This window comes from Myotis nattereri (assembly GCF_964212035.1).
Source record: "Myotis nattereri genome assembly, chromosome: 13".
In the NCBI taxonomy this organism is placed as follows: Eukaryota; Metazoa; Chordata; class Mammalia; order Chiroptera; family Vespertilionidae; genus Myotis; species Myotis nattereri.
Genome location: NC_138088.1, coordinates 19,626,961 through 19,649,026, shown reverse-complemented (window position 1 = coordinate 19,649,026; position 22,066 = coordinate 19,626,961). Strand labels below are relative to the sequence as shown.

The window sequence follows — 22,066 nt, the reverse complement described above, 5'->3', positions numbered from 1 at the left end:
TTCTTCCACACACATCCCCCCCCCCAAACCTGACCTTTCATGTATTTTCTTGCTATGTGTGTGCTCCGCATGCATTGGAATGGGCCAGGGCTTCCTCTGGCAGAGGGGCTGCATGGCCAGGTGTGGGAGCCCTGAGCTGGGTTCTGAAACCCACCTCTGCTCTATTGCTGGCTCTGCTGGAATCGCTGGGTGGTGACCTTGGGCCATTTACTGAACCTCTCTGACCCCTGACACACTGCCCACCCTCCTGTGTTTCGGAAGTTACCGAATCATGTCACAGCACATGAGAGAGCTCGGAAGAAGCAGGGCAGTGAGAGGTGTGATGATGACTCAGCCTCAGCTGTGAGCCCAGCCCCTGGGCACCCACCCGCAGCAGCCTGTCCTCTGCCCTCACCAGGCTCCTCCCACTCGCATGTGGGGCCTCCCATAGCCTGCACAGGCCCGGCAGGCTCCCAGTTATCCCGGAGACAGTATGGCTGCTCCACATGTCACCATCGTTCCAGGCCCTCTCCTGTCACTATTTTACATAGCAGTTCATCAGTGGTTCTCAATTTTGGCCGCAATTGGAACCATCTGGGAGCTTTAAAAGTCCCCGCCCCCCCCCCCCCCCCCAGAACAGGGCGTGACAGCATCTGGGATGAGCTATCTCTTGGGGTGATGGAAATGTCCTAAAATTGGTTTATGGTGACGGTTGCACAACGCTGTGACTTTGTGAAAGTTTATTGAATCGCACACTTGAAATGAGTGCAGTTTATGGCATATAAAGAGCATATCTTGTTATGGCTTCTTTAAGAAACCCCTGCCCCTAGAGACTCTGATTCAGTTGGCCTGGGGTACAGCCACGGCATCTGGGGTTTGGAAAGTCCCCGGTGACCCCAAGGCTGAGAACCACTGAGTGACCTACTGAAGAAGGCCCGGGAGCTTTGCTGTATTTCTCCCCACTTACCTTAGAGAAGGCAAGGAGGTCATTGTGGCCGAGCGTCCTTTGTGCCTGGCCCTGTGCTAAGGCCTTTGTAGGTGTCACTGCCTTCAGTTCTTAGAACAGCCCCATTGAACAGGTGAGTAGAGTGGGGCTCGGCAAGGTGAAGTTACGCCGAAGCACACACGGCTAGTCACGGCCGAGCTGGGACGCAAACCCAGGCCTCTCGGACTCGGTGCACGGATGGGTCTCCCCGTGGGGCAGGCCTGCCTCCCACGAACACACCTGCTTATGGCCCCTGGCTGGTGATTTCGAGATGGAGAGCCAAGATCAACTAGATAATCCAGTGCAGGAAGACTGTGTCTTCTCTCCCTTAGCAGACCTTTATTTCTCCGGGGTCGGTGAATAATTGCATAGTTGTCATCGTCATTAATAGTGTGATTCACCATTTCTGGAGGGCGGTGTGTGCCAGGTGCTACCTCACTGGGCGCCCCTGCGGCCCTGTGCTGGTGGGACGCTGACCTTTCCCGCGTGGTCCGGCTGAGGAGGAGACTCAGAGGGGAGCCCTTTTGCGGAGGGTCACTCAGCTCCTGGCAGTGGTGGGACCCTGTGTCACCCGCGGCCTGTGCTCCTATGACCCTTTCTCGGGTTCAGCCGTGCTGCCCACCGGCTGTGCCGTGGGCCTAGTTGGGCAGCCTCCGTGGCAGGCTCGATGGCATGGCCCCAGAGTGACCTCGTGCCCTCTGCTCCGTCCCAGTGGTGCTTCAAAGGTCACTGCATCTGGAAGTCACCAGAGCAGACTTACGGCCAGGATGGCGGCTGGAGCTCCTGGAGCAACTTCGGGTCATGTTCGCGGTCATGCGGGGGCGGAGTGCGATCCCGTAGCCGGAACTGTGACAATCCCTTGTGAGTATGCTTAGCTGGGTTGGGCACGCCAGGGCACCCCTCTCCTTAGGCCCGAGGGGCTTGGAGGGGGAGCGGGCACAAGAGAGAAGGACTCTGCAGGGAGCTGTGTGTCTAGTGGTGAGGACCCACAGTGGTGGGTGGGGGAAGATCGCTCCCACCTGGGCTGACACCTCCCACTGGGTCTGACATCTGAGAATGGGTTTGAACCAGTCCTTTTCAAACTCGTGTGCAGAAGTTTTCCCAGGGAGCCTGGGGGGCCCAAGACTCTGCCAGTTTAACAAGCCCTCCTGTGACCCTGCGCCCCTGGCTAACCTTGGAGAAAACGCTGGTCTAAATTGCTTAGTCATCGTGTCTCGGGAGAATACACTCCCCAAGTTGGTTTTCTACCACATGAAACAGAACTTTCTTTAACTTTCCTTAACGTACCTCTTTCTAACATCAAGTCCTCCCTCTCACCCCACCCAACTTTCAGCATTCTGGGGGCGCATTCTATTTCCCCCTAATTATCCCCTCTGTGGAGACCCCTGCCATGGTTTTGAACTTCTGAGCCCCAGTTCTGCAGGGACTGCATCTCCTGATGCTGAAGCAGCCTGCTCACAGCAGCCTGATGAGAGATGGGGGCCGGCTGGGGCTGGCATGTGGGCCCACTGGCTCCAGGACCCAGCGGTCTGAACCTCATCAGGGTAGGGCCTGTCCCACCCCTCACGCAATGAGTGATGGGATGAGGCCTGCAGGATGGCAGGGTCCTAGCATCGCCGTGGCTCAGTAACAAACACCGCCTCCCCCTCCCCAGCATCCTCAGAACAGGTCCTACCTACTCGGCTGTTTACCCCAGGGATGGGAAACTCACTACCTCCCAGAGCAGCCTGTTCCTGTGTCAGATGGCGGTACTGGCCTTTCACACAAATGCGCCAAAAGGAACGGCCTTGTACCTTCCACCTGTGGGGGGTATGGAAGCTGGAGTCAGAGTGGGGCCCAATGGTGCCCACTCTGACAAACCACCTTCCAGTCACAATGGATATTATCCCCTTGATCAAAGCCACCGGTTATTGGCTCCTCTGTAATAAGAACTGCTTTTATTTTATGAGGCTTAAATGAAATAATATGTGTACTCTCAGCACATCCCAGCACAGAGGAAGCACTAATACATGACAGCTGCCGTTAGAACGATCCCAGTCTGGGAGCGCCTGCTCTGTGCCAGGCGGGACGCAGGCACTTTCCTGCATGGACGCGTGTAATTCTCCCAGCAGCCCGCGCGGAGTGCCGGTAACCCGTGCGCTCAAATACATGACAGTCTTACTGAATCCTCGGCACTTAATGGAGAAGAGGGTACAGGTTGCTTTAAAATACCTTTTCTTATTTATTCCTCACAGACACACCAGGAGGCAGGTAAAATAAGAGGTATGGGGGCCCCTCCTCTAAGGGGGAATTGAGGCATAGCAAAACTAAATCACCCAAGACTGCATAGTCAGGGCGTGGGGTAAAGGAATAGCCGAGTCATTTACTGAGTTCCTACTGTATGTCAGGCCTTGTGTGACATTTGGGAGAATATAATACAAAGATGAATAAACTGATTTCTCTTCCAGCCCAGTTGGGAGGGTTCGTCGTTCCCATCTTCCTCATCCCTTCCCCACCTCTCTTTCCCTCCTCCCCCAAGTGGAATAGGTGGCACGTGCTTCAAGGATGGAGCCAGTGACAGCAGGCTCTGAGCCCAGCAGCCCCCACAGTAGGGGACCCTCTATAGTTGATCAGTTAGAAGAGCCCCTTTTGAAGCTAGTCTAAGAGGCTGAGCTGCCGGCCTTGCCCAGCCTTCCCAGCCCGCGAGGTCACCGATCTCCCTGTGCTGCCCTAGCCCAGCCTATGGAGGCCGCCTGTGCTCAGGGCCCATGTTCCAGTACCAGGTCTGCAACAGCGAGGAGTGCCCGGGGCCCTACGAGGACTTCCGGGCCCAGCAGTGTGCCAAGCGCAACTCGTACTACCTCCATCAGAACGCCAAGCACAGCTGGGTCCCCCACGAGCCTGACGACGGTGAGTGGGCCCTGCTCCCCTCCCACCCCCCAGGCCTGGGCCCAACGGTGAAGGCTGAGGGACAGTGGGGACACCGAAAGGGACATTGCAGTTGGCAGGCTTGCTACAGAGGACGGTGCAGGCCTTCATGTTGTGTAGCTCTGGGGGGCCACCGTCCTCATATAGTTATCCTGGTTTATATATTATCATGACTGTTTTCTGGAGAGGCAAGGAGAATGTCTTGAGCAAGACCATCTGTGCCGCGCCAGCACGGCCAAGGGTGAACCTGAGAGGGGGCGGTGAAGGATTTAGAAAAGACAGACAAGAGAAGAAAGCTGGGTCTGGGTGGGACGCTGTTCTCTCTGATGGAGAGCTAGCAACAGTGCCATGGCCTACAAGCCGTGTCTTTATTTTATAGCCAGATTCCACGAGGCAAAGTAAGGGCGTGGTCAAGATGTTTACAACATTCTCATGGGTTTCAATCCTACTCAACTACATGCACCTGAACTCTATCAAGCCCACATCACTCAGGCACGTGGGGCCACGTGTTCGGACCATAGGTTCAAGTTTACAACTATAGCTGTTGGCTATAATTGTGCTGGGAGGGCTTTGCCCTCCAAGCTGGGACTTACACGTGGCCATGAGAGGACTGTGCCCTCTCATTAGTCCGAGGCTTGAACCTGTCCAAACACTGTGGCCGCTCTCCACACCACCTCACCCAGAGGTGCTGTGAGCTGGCAGCTGTGCTGGCTGTTGGGGTTGGTGTCTTTCCCACATGCCCTTACTGTACAGGTAGGCATAGTACAGGTGCAGGCACCCCTTGCTTTGCAAAACTAACATCCCGAGAAGCTCGATCCTATCACATGCCGTGGTTTTAGGTTTTACGGATACCATTCCAGCAGTTGATGAAAATGATTTGAAAGACAGGCTGATAGGAACCTGTGGGACCCTCATACAGACCCCCTCCAGGGTGCTGTGGGACAGACACGGGCTGTGGGACCCATGCAGAGGGGACCAAGACGGGGCTAGTGCCTGTCTGCAGTGAGCACGTCCAAGATGGCTCTTGTTGGGGCAGAGGGAGGCCAGCAAAGGGCTGAGATTCACCATGCCTTAGAGCCGTCAGGCTGAAGGGACCCTGACAGTGTTCTGAGCCCACCTCCCCACCATTCTCTCCATGTTTCTCCACGGGCTGATGCTCACCCCACCAGCAGCCCTCGGCCTCAGTGCCGATGGAACAGTACTTCCTCTTCAGACCCTGGCTGCCTCTTCGTAGCCCTGGCTCCAGAGTATCAATGGAAGGACCCTCAGCTGTTCAGCCCACCTAGAATGCCAGTTGGAAGGGACCTCGGGCCTGTCCACTGCTCGCCGGACACATACCCCTCTGGAACATGTTACATGTGTCTTCCCGCTGCTTGCTTGTCTCCTGCCCTGGGGAGCTCACCACTTCCTTGCCACTGTAGGCTGGCTCCTGCCCTGAGTCCCTCCTGCCCCGGGGACATGGTGGTCAGGGTCATACTGGTCTTTGGGACAATTGGAGCCCCCATCCTTCACCCCGCCCCCCTTCCCCCCCAACAGTTCCCACCAGGAATCTGACTCCTGAGGGTGAAATCCAAAGTGGTATTGGATGTTGTGGCTCTGAGTCCTGAGTGCTGGGCAAGATGCCCGATGGTCCCTTAGAATGTGGCTGAGTGAGCGGCTCGCTTTGAAAGCCTTGCAGATCCCATCAGAATCCAAACAAACCACCGTAGCACAGGGCGGGGAGGGGTGGGGAGGCTGATGGGGCAGCTGGACTGTGAGTTTTCCCAAGACTTTCAGACAAATTCCAGGAAGCTAGCTAAGCCCCAACCTCCCATTTTCTAAGAAACACAGGGAGTGTTTATGTGTTCTCTGGGACCTCCTTTTTACAACATCAATAGCCCAGAGAGAGAATAGAACATTTAATTGTTAGAACTAGAAAGGAGCCCCTTCCCTCCCTCACTGCCGCTCCATTTACAAACCCAAACACAGGCCATTATTCCAGCTTTTCATGCTTCCTTGTAATGTTTGCAAGCATGTTAAGATACACCACCACATGTGTGGCTGGTTAAATGCATGTAGAGGTCAGAGCAGGACCCAAGCCAGGCTGCCTGCGCTAGGATCCTGGCTCTTCCACTTACTGTGTGGCCTGGCACAAATTCCTAACCTCTCTGGTCCCTGGTTGTCTCCTCTGTCATGTTAGGACCTACTTCCTCGGGCATAGAAAGTCTTAAATGAGTTAATTCACGAAAAGCATTTAAGGTTGTACATCAAGAGTGTGTAAAGGTTTTGGAAGTATCTGGCACATAGCAAGCATTCACTACATGTTGGCTTGTTATTGTGGTTGTTTTATCACTTGATTTTTCTCAACCATCCGAGGTAGCATTTTACTGATCAAGGAAAATACATTAGAGACAGGCTCGAAGGGGTCAGATATAATTTGCCCAAGATCGTGTGGCCCGTAAGTGAGTGACAGAGCAGGAAACTTGAGCCCCAGCCCCACTGCGCCCCCTACGGCCCAGAACTGGCTCTGGAGCTTCCAGCTTGAGCCCAGCTCAGGCTCCGCATGGCTCCTCTCCCCACAGACACCCAGAAGTGCGAGCTGATCTGCCGGTCAGAGGACACAGGGGATGTGGTCTTCATGAACCAGGTGGTCCACGATGGGACACGCTGCAGCTACCGGGACCCCTACAGTGTCTGCGCCCGCGGAGAGTGTGTGGTAGGTGACCCCGCCAGACCACCCACTCTGCCTGCCCCTTCTGCGCCCTACAAAGACTAGCACTGCCTCAGTGTCCCCACCCACACCCCCTAGTCTTCAAACATAACCCTGGGAGGCTAGAAAGGGGCTATTGCCTAGGCCCATGGTCGGCAAACCACGGCTCGCGAGCCACATGTGGCTCTTTGGCCCCTTGAGTGTGGCTCTTCCTAAGCCTTAGGAGTACCCTAATTAAGTGAATAACAGTGTACCTACCTATATAGTTTAAGTTTAAAAAATTTGGCTCTCAAAAGAAATTTCAGTCGTACTGTTGATATTTGGCTCTGTTGACTAATGAGTTTGGCGACCACTGGCCCAGCCCATTCAAGAGGAGAGGAGTGGCCAGTTTTAAGACTTTGCCCATGTCACGTACAAGCTTGTGACCGAGCCCTGTCCAGCTATGGGTTCTCTTATGTCTGGGGCCTGGGGATGAGGGGGTGGGGGGCACAGGCTGCTGACCTCAGGGTGGTGAATGGGGATGGGAGCCTCCTCCCACTGACCCCACCTCTGGCCTCAGCCCGTCGGCTGTGACAAAGAAGTGGGGTCCATGAAGGCAGACGACAAGTGCGGGGTCTGTGGCGGCGACAACTCCCACTGCCGGACTGTGAAGGGGACGCTGGGCAAGGCCTCCAAGCCGTCAGGTGAGCAGGCTGGGCTGGAGGGAGGCCAGCGGTGCCTGGGCTGCCTGAGCTGTCCCTCAGGTGGGCCCTTCCTCCCAGAGCTGGGTCACAGTTTACGTGGGGAGAAAGGGCCTCAAAGCCAGTCTCCAGACTGTCCCGGCTGCCCAGGGCTGGTGACCAGAAGCCATAGCTGGTCACCTTCTTTCCAGGTGACCTGCTACCTGTGCTTGGGGCCAGGGGCTCAGAAGCATTTTCCTGCTAGGCAGTGTGTGGTGACGGGTCAGCCATCTCTTGGCTCTGGGGCTGCTGGTGGGAGTGAGGAGTCTGACAAGTTTGAAAGCGTGGCCCAGGCTGAGCTGGTAGTGTGCTTCCCCTCTCTGCTCTCTCACTTTAAAAACACCCGTGGTGCCTCCTGCTTTGAACTCCTGGTACTTTTGAGTTCCTGGACTTTCCTCTCCACCTTCAATTTTGCCAAACTTGCTGTTGAACAGGCCAGATAGTAGTCCTTTACATGTTAGTATGAACAAGCTCATTGCCCTTTGGGGGATGTTACAGCTTTGCCTTGCCTCTCCTTGTTGGGAGAGGTTCCAAGAAAGGTTTGTTTCCGGGCCTTGGGTTGGCCATGAGGGCCCAGGGCAGCCATGCTGGATCTTCATGGCCTGCTTCATCTAAATCCCTGCTGTGGCTTAAGGTGTGAAAAGAAAGGGGGGGGGGAGGAAAAATCCGGAGAGGAGGGTCAAGAGAGTGGAAATAGTAGCAACTCCCACACACAGAGCCCCTTCGAGTCCTAGAGCATCTTGAGCTACAGCAGCTCATGTGATCCTGGCACCACCTTGTGGGGAAGGGCCCAGGCCTGTTTAACAGATCAGGAAACTGAGGTTCCTGGGTACCTACAGGGGTGGGGGGCCACGAACGGGGATGCTGGGCAGTGGGACCATGGCTCAGGGTGCTCACAGCTTTTCTGGATCCTCCTCTGGCAGGAGCTCTCAAGCTGGTACAGATCCCAGCAGGTGCCAGGCACATCCAGATCGAGAAGCTGGAGAAGGCCCCCCACCACATCGGTGAGTGTCCCGGTGCTGGGAGAGGGGCTGCCAGGCCCCCAGAGCTCCCAAGGTTTGGGGGAGCTGGGAGAGGAGAGGGTTCTAATGCAGGGAGGAGTCCACAGATTTGAACAATGGCAGAGAACCTCTTTTTCTTTTGTTTTTCTGTGGTTCAGCAGTTTGGGCTGGGCTCACCTGGGTGCTGCTTCTACCTCACTGCCTGGACTCGCTCATGCAGATGCACTCAGCTGGTGGGTGTGTAGGGCCCTGGTTGGTACTGGCTGTCGGCTGGGGTCCTGGGGCTGACAGGGCCATGCCCCCAGCAGGCTAGCCCAGCGTTATAGACGTGGTGTCTGTCACATGGGCCTCAGGCGTTGTGAGAGCGGCAAGCCCAGCGGCAAGCTTTTGTGTCATGCTTTCTGGTTTGTTTGTTTGCTTGTTTATTTTAGGGACAGGAAGAGAAAGAGAGAGAGAAACATTGATTTGTTATTCCACTTATTTATGCATTCATATGCGCTCGTTGGTTGCTTCTTGTATGTGCCCTGACCACGGATCGGATCCCCAACCTTGGTATATCAGGGTATCGGGCCCTCACTCTAACCAGCTGAGCTACTCAGCCAGGGCACGTCATGCTTTCCAGTGTCCCATTGGCCCAGCAAATCCTGTGGCCACGCCCAGGCTTACGGTGTAGAAACAGACCATCTCTGTTTCTTGATGGAAACATGGCAGAGTCACAGGGCAAAGGGGCATGTAGACAGGAATAGGAGGAATTTGTAGCCATTTTTGCAATCTACCGTCTAACTTATTCTCATTATAATGACAAACATAGTCACTAAACTAGGTGCCCACCCTTTATAGTTATAACAGGTCCACAGTTATATAGCCAAGGCAGATGGAAAGTTAGGGCCTCCAAATACATCAATAAAATCCAAATGAAAAACATGAATGTCATGAGAGATTTGTTTTGTTGGTTTGTTTGCTTTACTCTGTTTTTGTTGAAACTAAGTTGGCAGTCAAAAAATGAGTATTTCCAAAAGAGGCAAATCCACAGAGATAGAAAATAGGTCAGTGATTGTCAGGGGCTGAGAGGTGGGGGAGAGGGAGTGACTGCTACTGGGTCTCAGATTTCTCTGGGGATGATGAAAATGTTCTGGAATTAGATTGCACAACCTTGTAAATACACCAAAAAGCACTGAATTGCACACTTTAAAAGGCTGGGTTGTATGGTATGTGCGTTATATCTGAATTTAAAAAACGTAAGCATGATTTAGAGCAGGGTCCTGGCAGGGAGGGGCAGCAGGCTGCTGCCTACACGTGGGGCAATGGATGGTTCTCTCACACTTGTCTGCGTTCAGACCCCTTACAGAGGACATGTAGGTCACACTGTCACCGAGGGCCCTCTTGCATATTGTGGCCACCAAGTCACACTGCTTGGCCCCAACTCGTCAGAAACACAACCACAAAACATAACATCTCTTGGCAGGTTCGTAGGTCACAAAAATGCTGACATTTATGTTTTTAGGTTATTGTCAAAGTAACATAAACATTTTTAAAGGTCTCCTGGGGAACTTGTCTTTCCTGGAAAATACATCCACATTAGCACAGCTGTAATTGATCTGGAAGGTGCCTAGAGGTGTAGTCCAAACAGGCAATGGGCACAAGGGGAAACAGGCCAAAGTGGGCTGTGGGCCTTCTGTGTGCTCTGATGCACCTTCAGGGTGAGTCAGTCTGACCCTGGGTCTCCTGTCTCCTGGCCCGTGCCCTTGGCAGCCACCTCACTCTGCATGGGGAGTGCAGGTTTGGAGGGCTTTGGCTCCGCCATCTCTCTGCCCACTTGCCTGGGGAATCCTGCTGGAACAGGCCCCGGGGAGGGGAGGGGGCAAGGAGAGAAGGGTCCTTTACTCCAGAAAGGGGGCTACTGCTGCACCCCTACAAATGGCTCCATAATATCAGCAGCCCCTTGGGCCTCCTCAGCCCGCTCCTACCCCACCTCCAGAAGTCTAGCATCTTGATCCTCTGTAGGTGGTAGGTGGGGAGTGATGCAGGTAGCTTCTGCAGAGGTGGGGCAAGCCCCTAGCATGGGGCAGTCTGTGCATGCACATTCGCCTGTGTTTATCAGGTGAGTTCCCTGAAGGGTTGGGGCTCTGCTGGAGGCCAGGACAGGAACGGGCGTTGGAACTTGGCATTGGCACAGGTTGTGTGAGTATACATGCGTGAGGCACACGGCATGTATAGACTGTGTGTGTGTACACGTGTGTGCTCGCGCACGCGTGTGTGCCCTTGTGTGTGCCTGTGTGTGCCTGACAGGGTAGGAACTCTCTGGGGAAGCCCAGGACAGGTGGAAGCCTTGGCTATGAAGGCCCTGCCCAGACTCATCAGAATCTAATGATTAGACTCTCCTGGAATTGGGGGACTTGGACTCTTTAGCAGGAAGAGAACTCACGCTGTCATAATGTCTGCATGTGCTGGGCCTTGAGCTGGCACTTTCCACATGCATCTCGTTTAAGCCTCATGACAATCCATGAAGGCTCTTGTTATATCCCATTCTGTGTTTGGGAGAGAGGCTCCGAGAGGCTCAGGTGGGAAGGAGTAACAGGTAGACAGGGTGCCCCGAGGGTTCCCTGGCAAGGTCTGAAGCCCCTGGAGAGGTCTGGCTTGCGGCCCTGTGGAGGGGAACAGAAATCTGTGTGTCCCTCTTTCCCTGGCCAGCGGTGAAGAACCAGGTCACAGGCAGCTTCATCCTCAACCCCAAGGGCAAGGAAGCCACTAGCAGGACCTTCACGGCAATGGGCCTGGAGTGGGAATACGCAGTGGAGGACGCCAAGGAAAACCTCAAGACGAGCGGGCCCCTGCCCGAAGCCATCGCTGTCCTGGTGAGCCCCCAGCCTGGTCCTCCTAGCTCACTGTCCCTGCCGCTGAGCCAGCACAGGCCTGCTGGAAATCCTCCTGCCCCACTCTCTTCGGGAGCCTGAGCAGGGCCACGGCGCCCTCCATCGCAGGCCAGCTCCTCATTTGTGCTTACAGGCTGGCAGGATGGCAGTGAGGAGGGAAAAAGGAACAGTTGTCTCACGGTCGGACCAGAGACGCCACACACAGGGAGTTTGTTCTCCGTAGCGTAGAACCCTGGGTTTGTCCCTTGTGTTGTCCTGGCACCATCCAGTGTTAGCATGCACTATGGCATTGCCAGCGAGTGAGTTGGCAACTGACCCTGGGGTGCCACCTGGCACTGCTGGCTTCCCGAGAAGGGAACAGGGCCACTGTCCTGGCGGGGGCCTCTCTCCAAGCCCTTCTTCCTAGACCACAGGCCAGAGCTTCAGGAGCAGGGATGGTTAACCCAGGAGACCAGGAGGCGCTCTGTCCGCAGTGCCGTTGGCTCAGGCTGGGTGGCAGGGGAGCTTGGACAGGCTCTGTTCCTGGTGGTGCCCTCACGAGTCCGGGAGGCCCTGGAGGGCAGGGTCCAGGGCCTGCTTACTGACATCAGCATAGTAATTCAATCCAACACCCTATTTTCTGTTCACCCTGTATTTATTGATCACCCGTACATCTAAGGCCAATTTATTTTCAACAAAGGTACCAAGACCATTCAATGGGGAAAGAATAATCTCTTAAACTAATGGTGCTGGGTCAACTGGATATCCACAGGTGAATGAAGTTGGCCCCCTACCTGACATCATGTGCAAAACTTAGCTCAAAGCAGATTAAAGACCCAAATTCAGGAACTCAAACCCTAAAACTGTTAGGGAAAACGGATACATCTCATGAGATTGGAGTCTGAGGATGACCTCTCCCCTCAGGTGCTACCCCCGGCTGAGGGTGGCCCCCGCGGGAGCCTGGCCTACAAGTACGTCATCCATGAGGACCTGCTGCCCCTCATCGGGAGCAACAACGTTCTCCTGGAGGAGACAGACACCTACGAGTGGGCGCTCAAGAGCTGGGCCCCCTGCACCAAGGCCTGCGGAGGAGGTACTGCCCCTGGGCCCGGCTGCCCCAACCGGCAGCTGCCTTGTGGGTGCGGCCCTGGGCCTCTCAGAAGGAGACGAGCAGGAGTGGCCAGAGGGCTGACCTTGTCTCTACCTGCGGTGTCCCCAGCTCATGACTCAGTTTCTCCAGGGTGTGGAAGCCCGTCTGGTAGGGTCTCCGGGCTGGGACTGGGGTGCTAGAGCAGTATGCAGGGCAGGGCGTCTGTGCAGAGAGGCCGCCGTGTCCCCACCCACAATTCACCTGGGATAGAGACAGGCTGGTCAGGGAAGGCTTCCTTGGAAAGTGACCTGGGCAGGAGGGAGTGCAAAGGCCCAACCGGAGGTGGGATTGGCCCTCCAGGTGTTCCAGAGCTCACTGTCCCCGAGGCCCCAGGCAAGGCAGTGGGGGCCTTGCCCAACCAGCCCTTTGTCAGCCTGCCCCCACCCCACCCTCAACCACAGGTATCCAGTTCACCAAATATGGCTGTCGGCGCCGACGAGACCATCACATGGTACAGCGGCACCTGTGCGACCACAAGAAGAGGCCCAAACCCATCCGTAGGCGCTGCAACCAGCACCAGTGCCCCCAGCCTGAGTGAGTGCCCGGGAGGGGGGGAGGAGCCGGATCCCGTGCCCGCCAGCCCAGGGTGTGGCAGACCTTCTCTCAGCCCTGGCCTTGAGGAGGGGCTGCGGAGCCTGCTTCCTCCAGCCTGTAGCCCGGAGACTCAGCCCCTTGGCAGGACTCCTGGAGCAGAGAGCAGCCCATGCCAGGCTCTGCCCACGGCCAGCGCTGCCCTCGCATCCATCTGTCCCCTCTGGGTCCCTGGATTAACTTTCACTACCAGAAGGAAGATGCTTCCTTTGTTCTGTCACGTCCAGCATTCTTTTACAGGTGGGGAAACTGGGGCCTGATTTGGGGGCACAGCTTTCTGCAGTGGCCTGGGAGGTCCATGCAGGTGAAGCAGTTTCAGTGCTGCCAGGCTGCAAGCCCCAGGCAGGGCGCTGTCCACCAGCTCAGCTTGGTCATCTGGGCCATGGACCCTGGGCCCTGGTTGGGGTTCCCTGGCCTGAAGATACAGGCTCTTTTGAGCTCAGGGTCATATTCTTGAGGTTATTTGGAGGTGGCTTTGGGGAGAGGACAGAGCTGTGACTTACGGAGGGTTCAGGGTCAGGCCTCCAGACAGGGTTGAGGGTAGCTGGCCATAGGAAACCACAGAGAGCCAAATCCACTCTCCTGCCCTCCCAGGAGTCCTCCATGGTTGGGGGCAGGTGCCCGCTGGCCCCGCTGATTCACAGCAGCTCCTGCTCCCTCGGGCTAGGGGAGCTCCAGGGCTGGGCTGGAGCTGGTGACCAGTGCTAGAGGCCACCACAGCCTTCCTGTCCTCGGCCCCGGCTGGGATCCCCACCCCTCAGCCCTCCCGCTTCCCTGTATGTGCTGCTATACACTGGTATTCAGGCCACCTTCCCCACTAGGCCGTGCCAGGCCCACAGGCCACCCACCCCGGCTTGTCTGTAAAATGGCCCAGTGAAGTTTTGGGGCTTTTTGTTTTTTAAAGGAAGGGGTTGACCGAAAGAGCCTGGTTTACCACCAGCTTAGCTGATCAGCACCGAAGCTCTGCAGGCGCCAACGGTGGTAGTAATGGTGCCTGCATTTATTACATGCCTACTGTATGCCATGCACCCTGCCAGGGTTAAAGATCAAGTCCTTTAATTGTCTGAAGAGCCCCATGGGAGTGTGTCCTACTGTACAAGCTGTGACTGTCGCAGCTGTTTTGTGCTCTTGATGTAAAGATGGGGTAACTGAGGCTTAGACGGGTTAAAAGCTTGCTCACGGATATGCAGGGATGCAGGGTGCCGGGATCTAAATATGCATTATACCCATTTTTCAGATGAGGAGTCAGCGGAGCGATTAAGTGACTTCCTTGAGGCCACACAGCCTGGCATCTGCAGAGCCAGATGGACAGTGGCCTTGGCCCCCAAGCATTCTGAAGCCCAAACCCACTCTCTGGCTCCTGCCTGCAGCAGTTCAGTGGGTGGAAGCGACCTTGGGAGGAAATGTCCCCATGGCCCCACCGCCCCCCACCTTCTGCCCTGTCTGTCTCCAGGTGGGTGATGGAGGAGTGGAGCACCTGCAGCCGGAGCTGTGGGAAGCTGGGGGTGCAGACTCGAGCAGTGCAGTGCCTGCTGCCCCTCTCCAACGGTACCCACAAGGCCATGCCAGCCAAAGCCTGCCCTGGGGAGCGGCCGGAGGCCCGGCGGCCCTGCCTCCGAGTGCCTTGCCCAGCCCAGTGGCGGACGGGAGCCTGGTCTCAGGTGAGTTGTCCTCAGAGGGTGGAGGGGCTGGGCCAATGGGGCACCTTCTCTGGGGAGTCAGGGAGGAGGTGGCACTAGATGCAGAACTATTGAAAGATCTGGTGTTCCCTGAGGGGCAGAGTTTCTGGATGACTCCCCCCTCCCCCCCTTACATGACTTGGTTTTTCTCAAAACTGAGTGGAACAACTCCCATGTACCCTAGGCCATGGCTCTGGGCGAGGCCTTTAAATTCATTCACTATTTGCTTTGACCTTCATGCAGCACTAGGAGTCATGGGCTGTTATCCCCTTGTTACATATGAGCAAATTGAAGCACATTCTTGCATTTAAGAAATATTTGCTAAGTGCCAGCTACATGCCAGGCACACTGAGCTAGGAAGGCAGGAATCCGCATTAGCCAGCCAGATCTGATCCTTGTGCTTGTAAAGCTCATGGTCTAGAGACAGAGACAGAAGGGACACGTAAACTCATGACAAAAGCATGTACAGGGTGCAGTTGGATCTGTGTGGGACGTGAATGGATAAACGTACCCGGGGGGGGGGGGGGGAGGCCTCACTGAGGAGGTGACCTTTGAGCTGAGGCCTGAGAGATGAGCCACAGAAGGCCCCTGAGGCAGGAACAACCTTTCCACATGCCAGATCCTGAAAGGACAGTGGGACTGGGGCTTAATGAGAGGGCCGGGGGCTGCAGGAGGACACTGGGAAGGTGGTCGGGGCTTTATGAAGCTTTAAAAGCTGTACCGCATCCTTAGAGCAGTGGAAACTACCGAGTTTTTACGTGGGTGTTACGAGCTCTGATTAGCGGTTTAAAGGCTCACGCTGGCAACTCGGTAGAAAGTTCATTGTTGGGAGGCAGAGTAGGAAAGGGAAACAGTAAGAAGGCTGTGGGGTAGTCCAGGCGTTCTTGGCTGGGCCCTGGAAGTGGCCATACGATCTTTTCTTGATGTCTTGGATTCTCTCTTAGAAATTCATTTGTTACAAACCTTGAAGACATTGTGCTAAGTGAAGTAAACCAGCCACAAAATGACATATGATCCCACTTAGACGAGGTACCTAGAATGGTCAAATTCATAAAGACAGAAGGTAGACTGGTGGTTTCTAGAGCTGGGGGAGGGAGGGCTCGGGAGTTAGTGGTTCACTGGGACAGAGTGTCAGCGTGGAAGGATGAAAAGAGAGTCCTGGAGATGGACGGTGGTGAGGGTTGCCCAACAATAGGAATGTACTTAATGCCACAGAACTATCTACTTAAACAGTACACATCAACATAAACCTCAGAAAAGTAAGTGTGAGAAAAAGCACTGAAGTATGAAGAAGAAAAGCCTTCCAATTTACTTAAAGTTTAAAAAGGCACAACACCCTGTTAGAAAATAGGCCGGAATGCTGATGTTTCGAAGCTGGTGGTGGTACTTGAATAGGTCTTTATGACCAACTTCTTCAGACTTCTCTGTACGCTTGAAATATTGCATCACAAAGAGTGTTTTGAAATAACCAAGAATCCCCACACAACTCACGAAGATGTTCTGTTCCTCTCCGTAATACATAGATTTATCTGTTTTAGTATAAAACAGAAAGATTGCTGGTCCCACAAGAGACCCCGTAGGTAAATCTAACAGAGAAGTGACAGATGGTGGGAGATAGTTGCCCCTTATAAGTCTTGGCAAGCACTTGAGGGCAACTGTTTGTAATTATTCACCCCGGGAGGATGAGCCGCCTTGTGTCATGGTTCTGTGCGGCCTGTGGCACGGTGTCTCCCTCGGGTTGTCCCAGGCCCAGTCTGAGAAGCGGACCTCTGCAAGCTCTTCCCCACCCCGCCAGGAGCGGCTGTGCTCGGTGCCTGAACCCAGCCTTCCCAGTCTGGTTTCACACTGGGCAGTCTTGCTTTTCCTGGAGGCCCCCCCCCTCATTTGTCAGCGGAAGAAGCAGAAGGGGGGTGCTGTGTATGGCAGCCCTCGCAATTTCAAATTTTCATGTGGTTGTGTCTCCTTTTGCCCTCGCCTTGTCCTCTTGGGGAAGAAGACACTTTTGAGCCTGCCTCTGCACGCTGGGTTTTGGTCATTTGAGCCACAGATTCATTCATGTCTCAGGGACCTTGTCACCCAACTGTGTGTTTAGCAGATGCCATGATCCAGGACCCTGCATCCTGTTACCAAGATATCATCAAGTAAACCATCCTGCCCCAGGTCCCAGGGGCCGGTGTGTCAAACAGGGGAGTTTGCCAGGATGCTACACAAAACATTTAAGAACCCGGACACAGACCAGGCAGAGTGGACACAGGCGGCATGGCCGGAATGGGGTCCCGAGCCAGGTTTAACCGCTCAGATGGTGGAAGGGTTCCTGGGGTTCTGAGCTCAGTGGCTGTCTGCCACCCAGGACAGGCGTATGTGACAACTGGCGTGCTGTCCTTGCTCATCCCGCTGACCAAGTGGGGACTTGGCACCTTTGTTTGTGCGCTTTCTGTCCTGGGCATGGGCTGGACTGGAGCTCACTGCCCCCTCCCTCTGTCTCTCCACCCGCCCCTCCCCGACCACTGTGGCCTGGCCCTGCCTGTCTCCTGGCAGTGCTCTGCCACCTGCGGAGAGGGCATCCAGCAGCGGCAGGTGGTGTGCCGGACCAATGCCAACAGTCTCGGACAGTGCAAGGGGGACAAGCCAGACACCATCCAGGCCTGCAGCCTGCCTGCCTGCAGAGGTGAGCCGGAGAGGATGGGGGGATGGGGTGGGGGAGGCCAGGCAGGCCCAGCTCCTCTAGACCCGATTCCCAGCCCAGCCTCTATCCTGGCCCCCTAGAAATCCCCAACATTAGAGGTGCTTCTCCCTGCTCACAGGAAACCTCCAGAACTCTACCGTGAGGGCTGGCGTCCAGGCACTTGTGACCCCACAATCTGGATCCCTACATCCTATTAACAAGATAACATCAAGTAAGTGTATTTCTGGGCCCCACTCCTCGCCCACCCTTCCAGTGGTCACTGCTCCATGTGGTGGAGCAGACCCAGCTTCCAGTCTGTGCATGTGACCTTAGCCTCCAGAAGCCTCAGATTCCTCAGCTGTGAGGTGGGGATAATGCTTGTCCTGGTCCATGATCCCTTATCTGCAATTCTAAAATGCTGAAAGCTGCACATGTTTCCCTGAATTTGGTGCAGATTCATTTGGCAGCAAAATGTGACCTGAGCTAACAAGAGATCCGTTATTCTGCTATAAAAACATTGCCATATTTGGTTATAAGATGATGTCCCAATCTCCACTGGGAATGTTATACAATATGAAACAGTGAATATTATTTTTCTAACCTCAAAAGTTCTGAATTATGAGCCATGTATTGTTTCAAGATTTTTGGATAAGCAGTTGTAGATCTGAGCTGCCGTCCTACGGCTGTTGAGAGCATTAAATGAGATAATGCCTGCGCCCCTGTCCAGCTGTCAGCTAACAACAACCAAAACAGTAGCTTCTCTCTGCCTCATGATCAGTTCTTTCTCCCACACATGCATCCACCCACCCACCCATCCGTCCATTCATCCATGTACCATCCATGCACCCACCTATCTCCTCATCCACCCATCCATCAATAATTGACTAAGCACCTGCTATGTACCAGGATCAATGTTCTGTGTGCCCTTCTCTAGTCCTTCTCTCTTTCCCAAGGGTAAGTAATTGTAGATCTGAGTTAAGAAAATGAGTAGCAGAAAGACCACAGATCCTAACTCCTAGTGACCTCGCCTGTAAAGCAAAGCAGTCTGACTAGATGTCCTCGGAGAGCTTTCTGGCTCTAACTCTGTGGCTTTTCTGCCCCTGTGCGGAGGCTCAGGCTGTGCAAGGGCCTGGGTTTCCTCCCTTTTCCTCCCAAGAGCAAAGGATGGGGCTCTGATTCCGGTCCTAGAATTCTGGTGCCATCTAGAGGCCACCAGACTCATTCCTTCGACTTCTGTTGGCGCAGAAACAAAGCAAAAGGGACTCGTACAGTGAGCGCTCCTGTATGCCAGGAATTTTATAAATGTTATTTATCGTGGTATTATTCATTGGTAAATGCCAGCGTTACCCCCATTTTACAGGTGATGAAACAGAGGGTGGTGGTGGAGAAATTGACTTGCCCACGGCCTCACAGCTTTTAAAGTGGGGGAGCCTTGATTGGAACCTAGATCTGCTTGATTCCACATTTACTGGTGGAGGGTTAGTGTTTGACTTACCTGGGTATTCGCCTGGTCCTGGTGGAGTGGACCAGACTCCTTTGGGTTGGTTGGGAGGAGGCACGGGTCCCCACTTCCACCCAGAGCAAGGTTCCCAAGGTCTGCTACACGTTAGAGTCACCCAGTGCCTGGGTCACACCCACCCCACCCGCCTCTCTGGGTGTGGGAGCTCGGCAGTGGCTATTTGTAAAGCTCCTAGGTGAATCCAGTTGGCAGTCAAATCTTACAACTCACGATGTAGGGCCGTGGTTCTCAGAGTTTCCCGTGTATTGGCATCACCCTGAAGGTCTTATTAAAACACAGAGCTGGGCCCTCGCTGGTTTGGCTCAGTAGATAGAGCGTCAGCCCGTGGACTGAAGGGTCACGAGTTCAATTCTAGTCAAGGGCACATGCCCGGGTTGTAGGCTTGATCCCCAGTGTGGGCGTGCAGGAGGCAGCCGATCAATGATTCTCTCTCATCATTGATGTTTCTCTCTCTCTCTCCCTTCCTTTCTCTGAAATCAATAAAAACATATTTAAAAACAAACAAACAAAAACCACAGAGCTGGGCCCCACCCCAGAGTTTCTGATTCGGGAGGCCTGGGTGAGGCCTGAGAATGTGCATTTCCAACAAGCGTCGGTGATGCTGACGCTGCAGGTTGGGGGCCTGCTTTGAGAACCACTGCTCGGGGTGTAGCCCCTCTGCCACATAATAAGGGCTGTTACTCGGTCCTGTCTCCGTCGGGTGGCCCATGTCTCCATCTGGGGAAAAGCTTTATAGTGCGTGCAGCCAGAGCAGCAGAAGGGCCTGCCGCTGGCGGGCTGAGGGGGAGGCCGGGGGTGTGTCCTGGTGTCAGCGGCTGACAGATGTCCTCCCGGCATCGGTCCTTGTTCTGTGTGTGCAGCAGAGCCCTGCGTGGGGGACAGGTCGAGCCTCTGTCAGATGGAGGTGCACGAGCGCTACTGCTCCCTCCCGGGCTACCACCGGCTGTGCTGTGAGTCCTGCACCAAGAAGGCCTCAGGCCCTGCTGCCAGCCTGGACCCCGGCCTGACCTCACCACCACCCTTCTCCACGCCTGGGAGCCCCTCGCCGGGAGCCAAGACCCCTCCAGATGCTGTGGAGTCCACTGTGGGGCCAACGGGCTCAGACAACCATCCGCATGGGCGACCCACACAGCTCCCAGGACCTCTGGGTACAAGCCCCCCGGTGACCCAGCGCCTCGGCTTTGCTCCCCAGAAACGGAGTCCTGGAGCATTGCGGAGCACTTCCCCTAACGCCACCCGGGGGCAGCCTTGGGGCTGGACCCCTGGCCCACCTCTGCCAGCCTCTGAAGAGAAAGGGCAACTCAGGGAAGACCTGAAGCATCCGGGCACCGGCCTTCCAGCCACCTCCCCGGTGACATGAGCCCCGTCCTGCCCATCCCGCTGCCAGTCAAGTTTACACTCTGTGGGCCCAAGACCTCCAGCTCAGAGGACACCCAGCGGGCCAGGGGCAAGCACAGACTTCCTTTTAAATTATTTGCCTTCTTGTTCTAGTTTCGGGCTGTGATACTTTTCACCTGTGAAATGGGTGTGCGAGGAAGAAAAAAAATCAGGGAAAACCGTAACCTGAGATACCTCAGCAAGCAGCCCCAGTGACTGAGTCAAACCTCTCAGGGGCTCCTGTCTGTCTCTCCTGCCAGGACTGAGGGCCAGCTGACGCCCTGTCCTCACAGCCACTGGGTCCCACACTGGATCCGTCCAGCTGCCTGTCTTCACAGAACCTGTGGGACCCCTGTGCAGGCCCTGTCTACCTGGCCCCTCTGCTCAGAGAGGCACAGCAGGGCCAGGGAAGTTGAGGGCGGGGCCTGGGGGCGGGCAGTCAGAGGAAAGGAGCTGGGGGTGAGGGCGGTTGGGGGGCTCCGGCTGCCGGGCTGGGGCAGGTGGGAGGCGAGTTCATCTCTGGCCCAGCCTTTTGTAACAAGAGCTCCGTGCAGCTCTTCCAGCCAAGGCCAAGGGGCGGTCAGCTTGCCACTAGTGTTGGTGGCCACCTCTGCCTCGGTAGACGGCACTTTCTGCTGCTTCTGGGACCTCCAGTCTACAGGTGGGCCTCCCAGCCTCACTCCGGCTCACCCAAAGGGGCTCTGGACACTCTAGAAAGTGTCTTCCTCATCCAGGGATTTCCCAACTGGTGCTAGAGCCATGGCTAGACCAGGAACGGCAACTAGGTCATCACATCACTCCAGGGCGTGAAGGGAGACGACCTGGAAGGGGACACAGGGGGGGACGTGCGTTCTCAGGCGGTGCCCCGTCAATCATTGCCCTTTGCCAAAGACCACTCCTGCTGGAGTTAGGGGCCCTCTTCTCCCACCTGGCTCCAGCTGGGCCAGAGGTTTGTGGTGCTGATGGGGGATGGGGGGGTCAGGCCTCAGAGCTGAGGACCAGAGTCCACTCATAGCCGGGCTCTGGAAACGACAGGGGCCACCCCGGGTGGGATATGAGCCTCTGCCCCTGCTGGGGTGGGGAGGAGACGCTGACCAACAGCACTGTGGTGCCTCAGCTGCCCCTACCCCCTTACGTCCAAGGGCGGGTAACTTCCCTTGACCCTCTGGCTCTCTGGAAGCCACCTGAGTCCCCAAGGGTCCCTCCCAGGGGCCTCACCCCAAGTGGTGCAAGGGTCTCCCAGACCCTTCAGCAGCTGTAGAGGTGCTTGCTAGCTCTTCCTTCCAGGTGAGGGCTGTTCTGAGCCAAGCTACGGGGATAGGAGCAGCGGGCCGGCCTGGGAGTGCCTGGGGCGGAGAGCACTCCACATGCTGCCTGCCCCTCCTGATGCTGGGCACACACTGAACCATTCCTGTGACCCCGCCTGCCTGGGAAAGGGCTGTGAACTCTGCTTTTGAGATCCAAATCTTTGAATTGTTATGTATTTATTAACATTGTCCTTGGTGGTTTGTTCTGGACCCCAAAATGTTGTGTTGTGTGTTTTCTCTCTCTGTGTTTTGGAGGACAGGGGCTGGGCTGTGGCGAGACGACTGGGGGTGGGGGCTGGACGGCGAGATGCTAGAGGCACGAGAAGACTTGACCCGCAGCCTCCCTGCCTTGGCCTCACTGGCCCTGGGGCTCCTCTGAGCATCACTCAGGGTGGAGAGAGAAGAACAGGGCTGGGGTCCCACTCAGATTGCACCGCCGAGTAGCTGTGTGGCCTGGGGAAAGTCGACATCCAGAATTTGGTCCAAAGGGTAGACGTGCCGGGGAGGTAGTTTTGGGATCTGCATGGCGAAGAACATTCCAAGGAGCAAGGCTGTCCGCACTTGGAAGATGGTGAACATTCTTTCCCTGCAAAAGTCCTGTGGGGAGCGGCTGCAGTGTTTGGACAGGTTCAAGCCTCGGACTAAT

At 55.5% G+C, this 22,066-nt stretch overlaps 1 protein-coding gene across 2 annotated transcripts in view; it reads left to right on the top strand.

Moving 5' to 3' along the window:
* ADAMTS14 (ADAM metallopeptidase with thrombospondin type 1 motif 14) overlaps positions 1-21,634 on the top strand; it is a gene marked incomplete at its 5' end in the record, with an annotated part of 76,202 nt that extends 54,568 nt beyond the window's left edge. For both annotated transcript variants that reach the window (XM_081105070.1, XM_081105069.1), the window contains 12 exons: positions 1,677-1,825; positions 3,678-3,853; positions 6,433-6,566; positions 7,120-7,243; positions 8,203-8,283; positions 10,972-11,135; positions 12,057-12,225; positions 12,684-12,816; positions 14,327-14,534; positions 17,091-17,220; positions 17,357-17,449; positions 19,597-21,634. In XM_081105070.1, coding sequence (XP_080961196.1) covers positions 1,677-1,825; positions 3,678-3,853; positions 6,433-6,566; positions 7,120-7,243; positions 8,203-8,283; positions 10,972-11,135; positions 12,057-12,225; positions 12,684-12,816; positions 14,327-14,534; positions 17,091-17,220; positions 17,357-17,449; positions 19,597-20,096 — 2,061 coding nt within the window. In that variant the 3' untranslated portion in view covers positions 20,097-21,634. The remainder of the gene's footprint in view (positions 1-1,676; positions 1,826-3,677; positions 3,854-6,432; positions 6,567-7,119; positions 7,244-8,202; positions 8,284-10,971; positions 11,136-12,056; positions 12,226-12,683; positions 12,817-14,326; positions 14,535-17,090; positions 17,221-17,356; positions 17,450-19,596) is intronic.
* Positions 21,635-22,066: the final 432 nt, after the last annotated feature.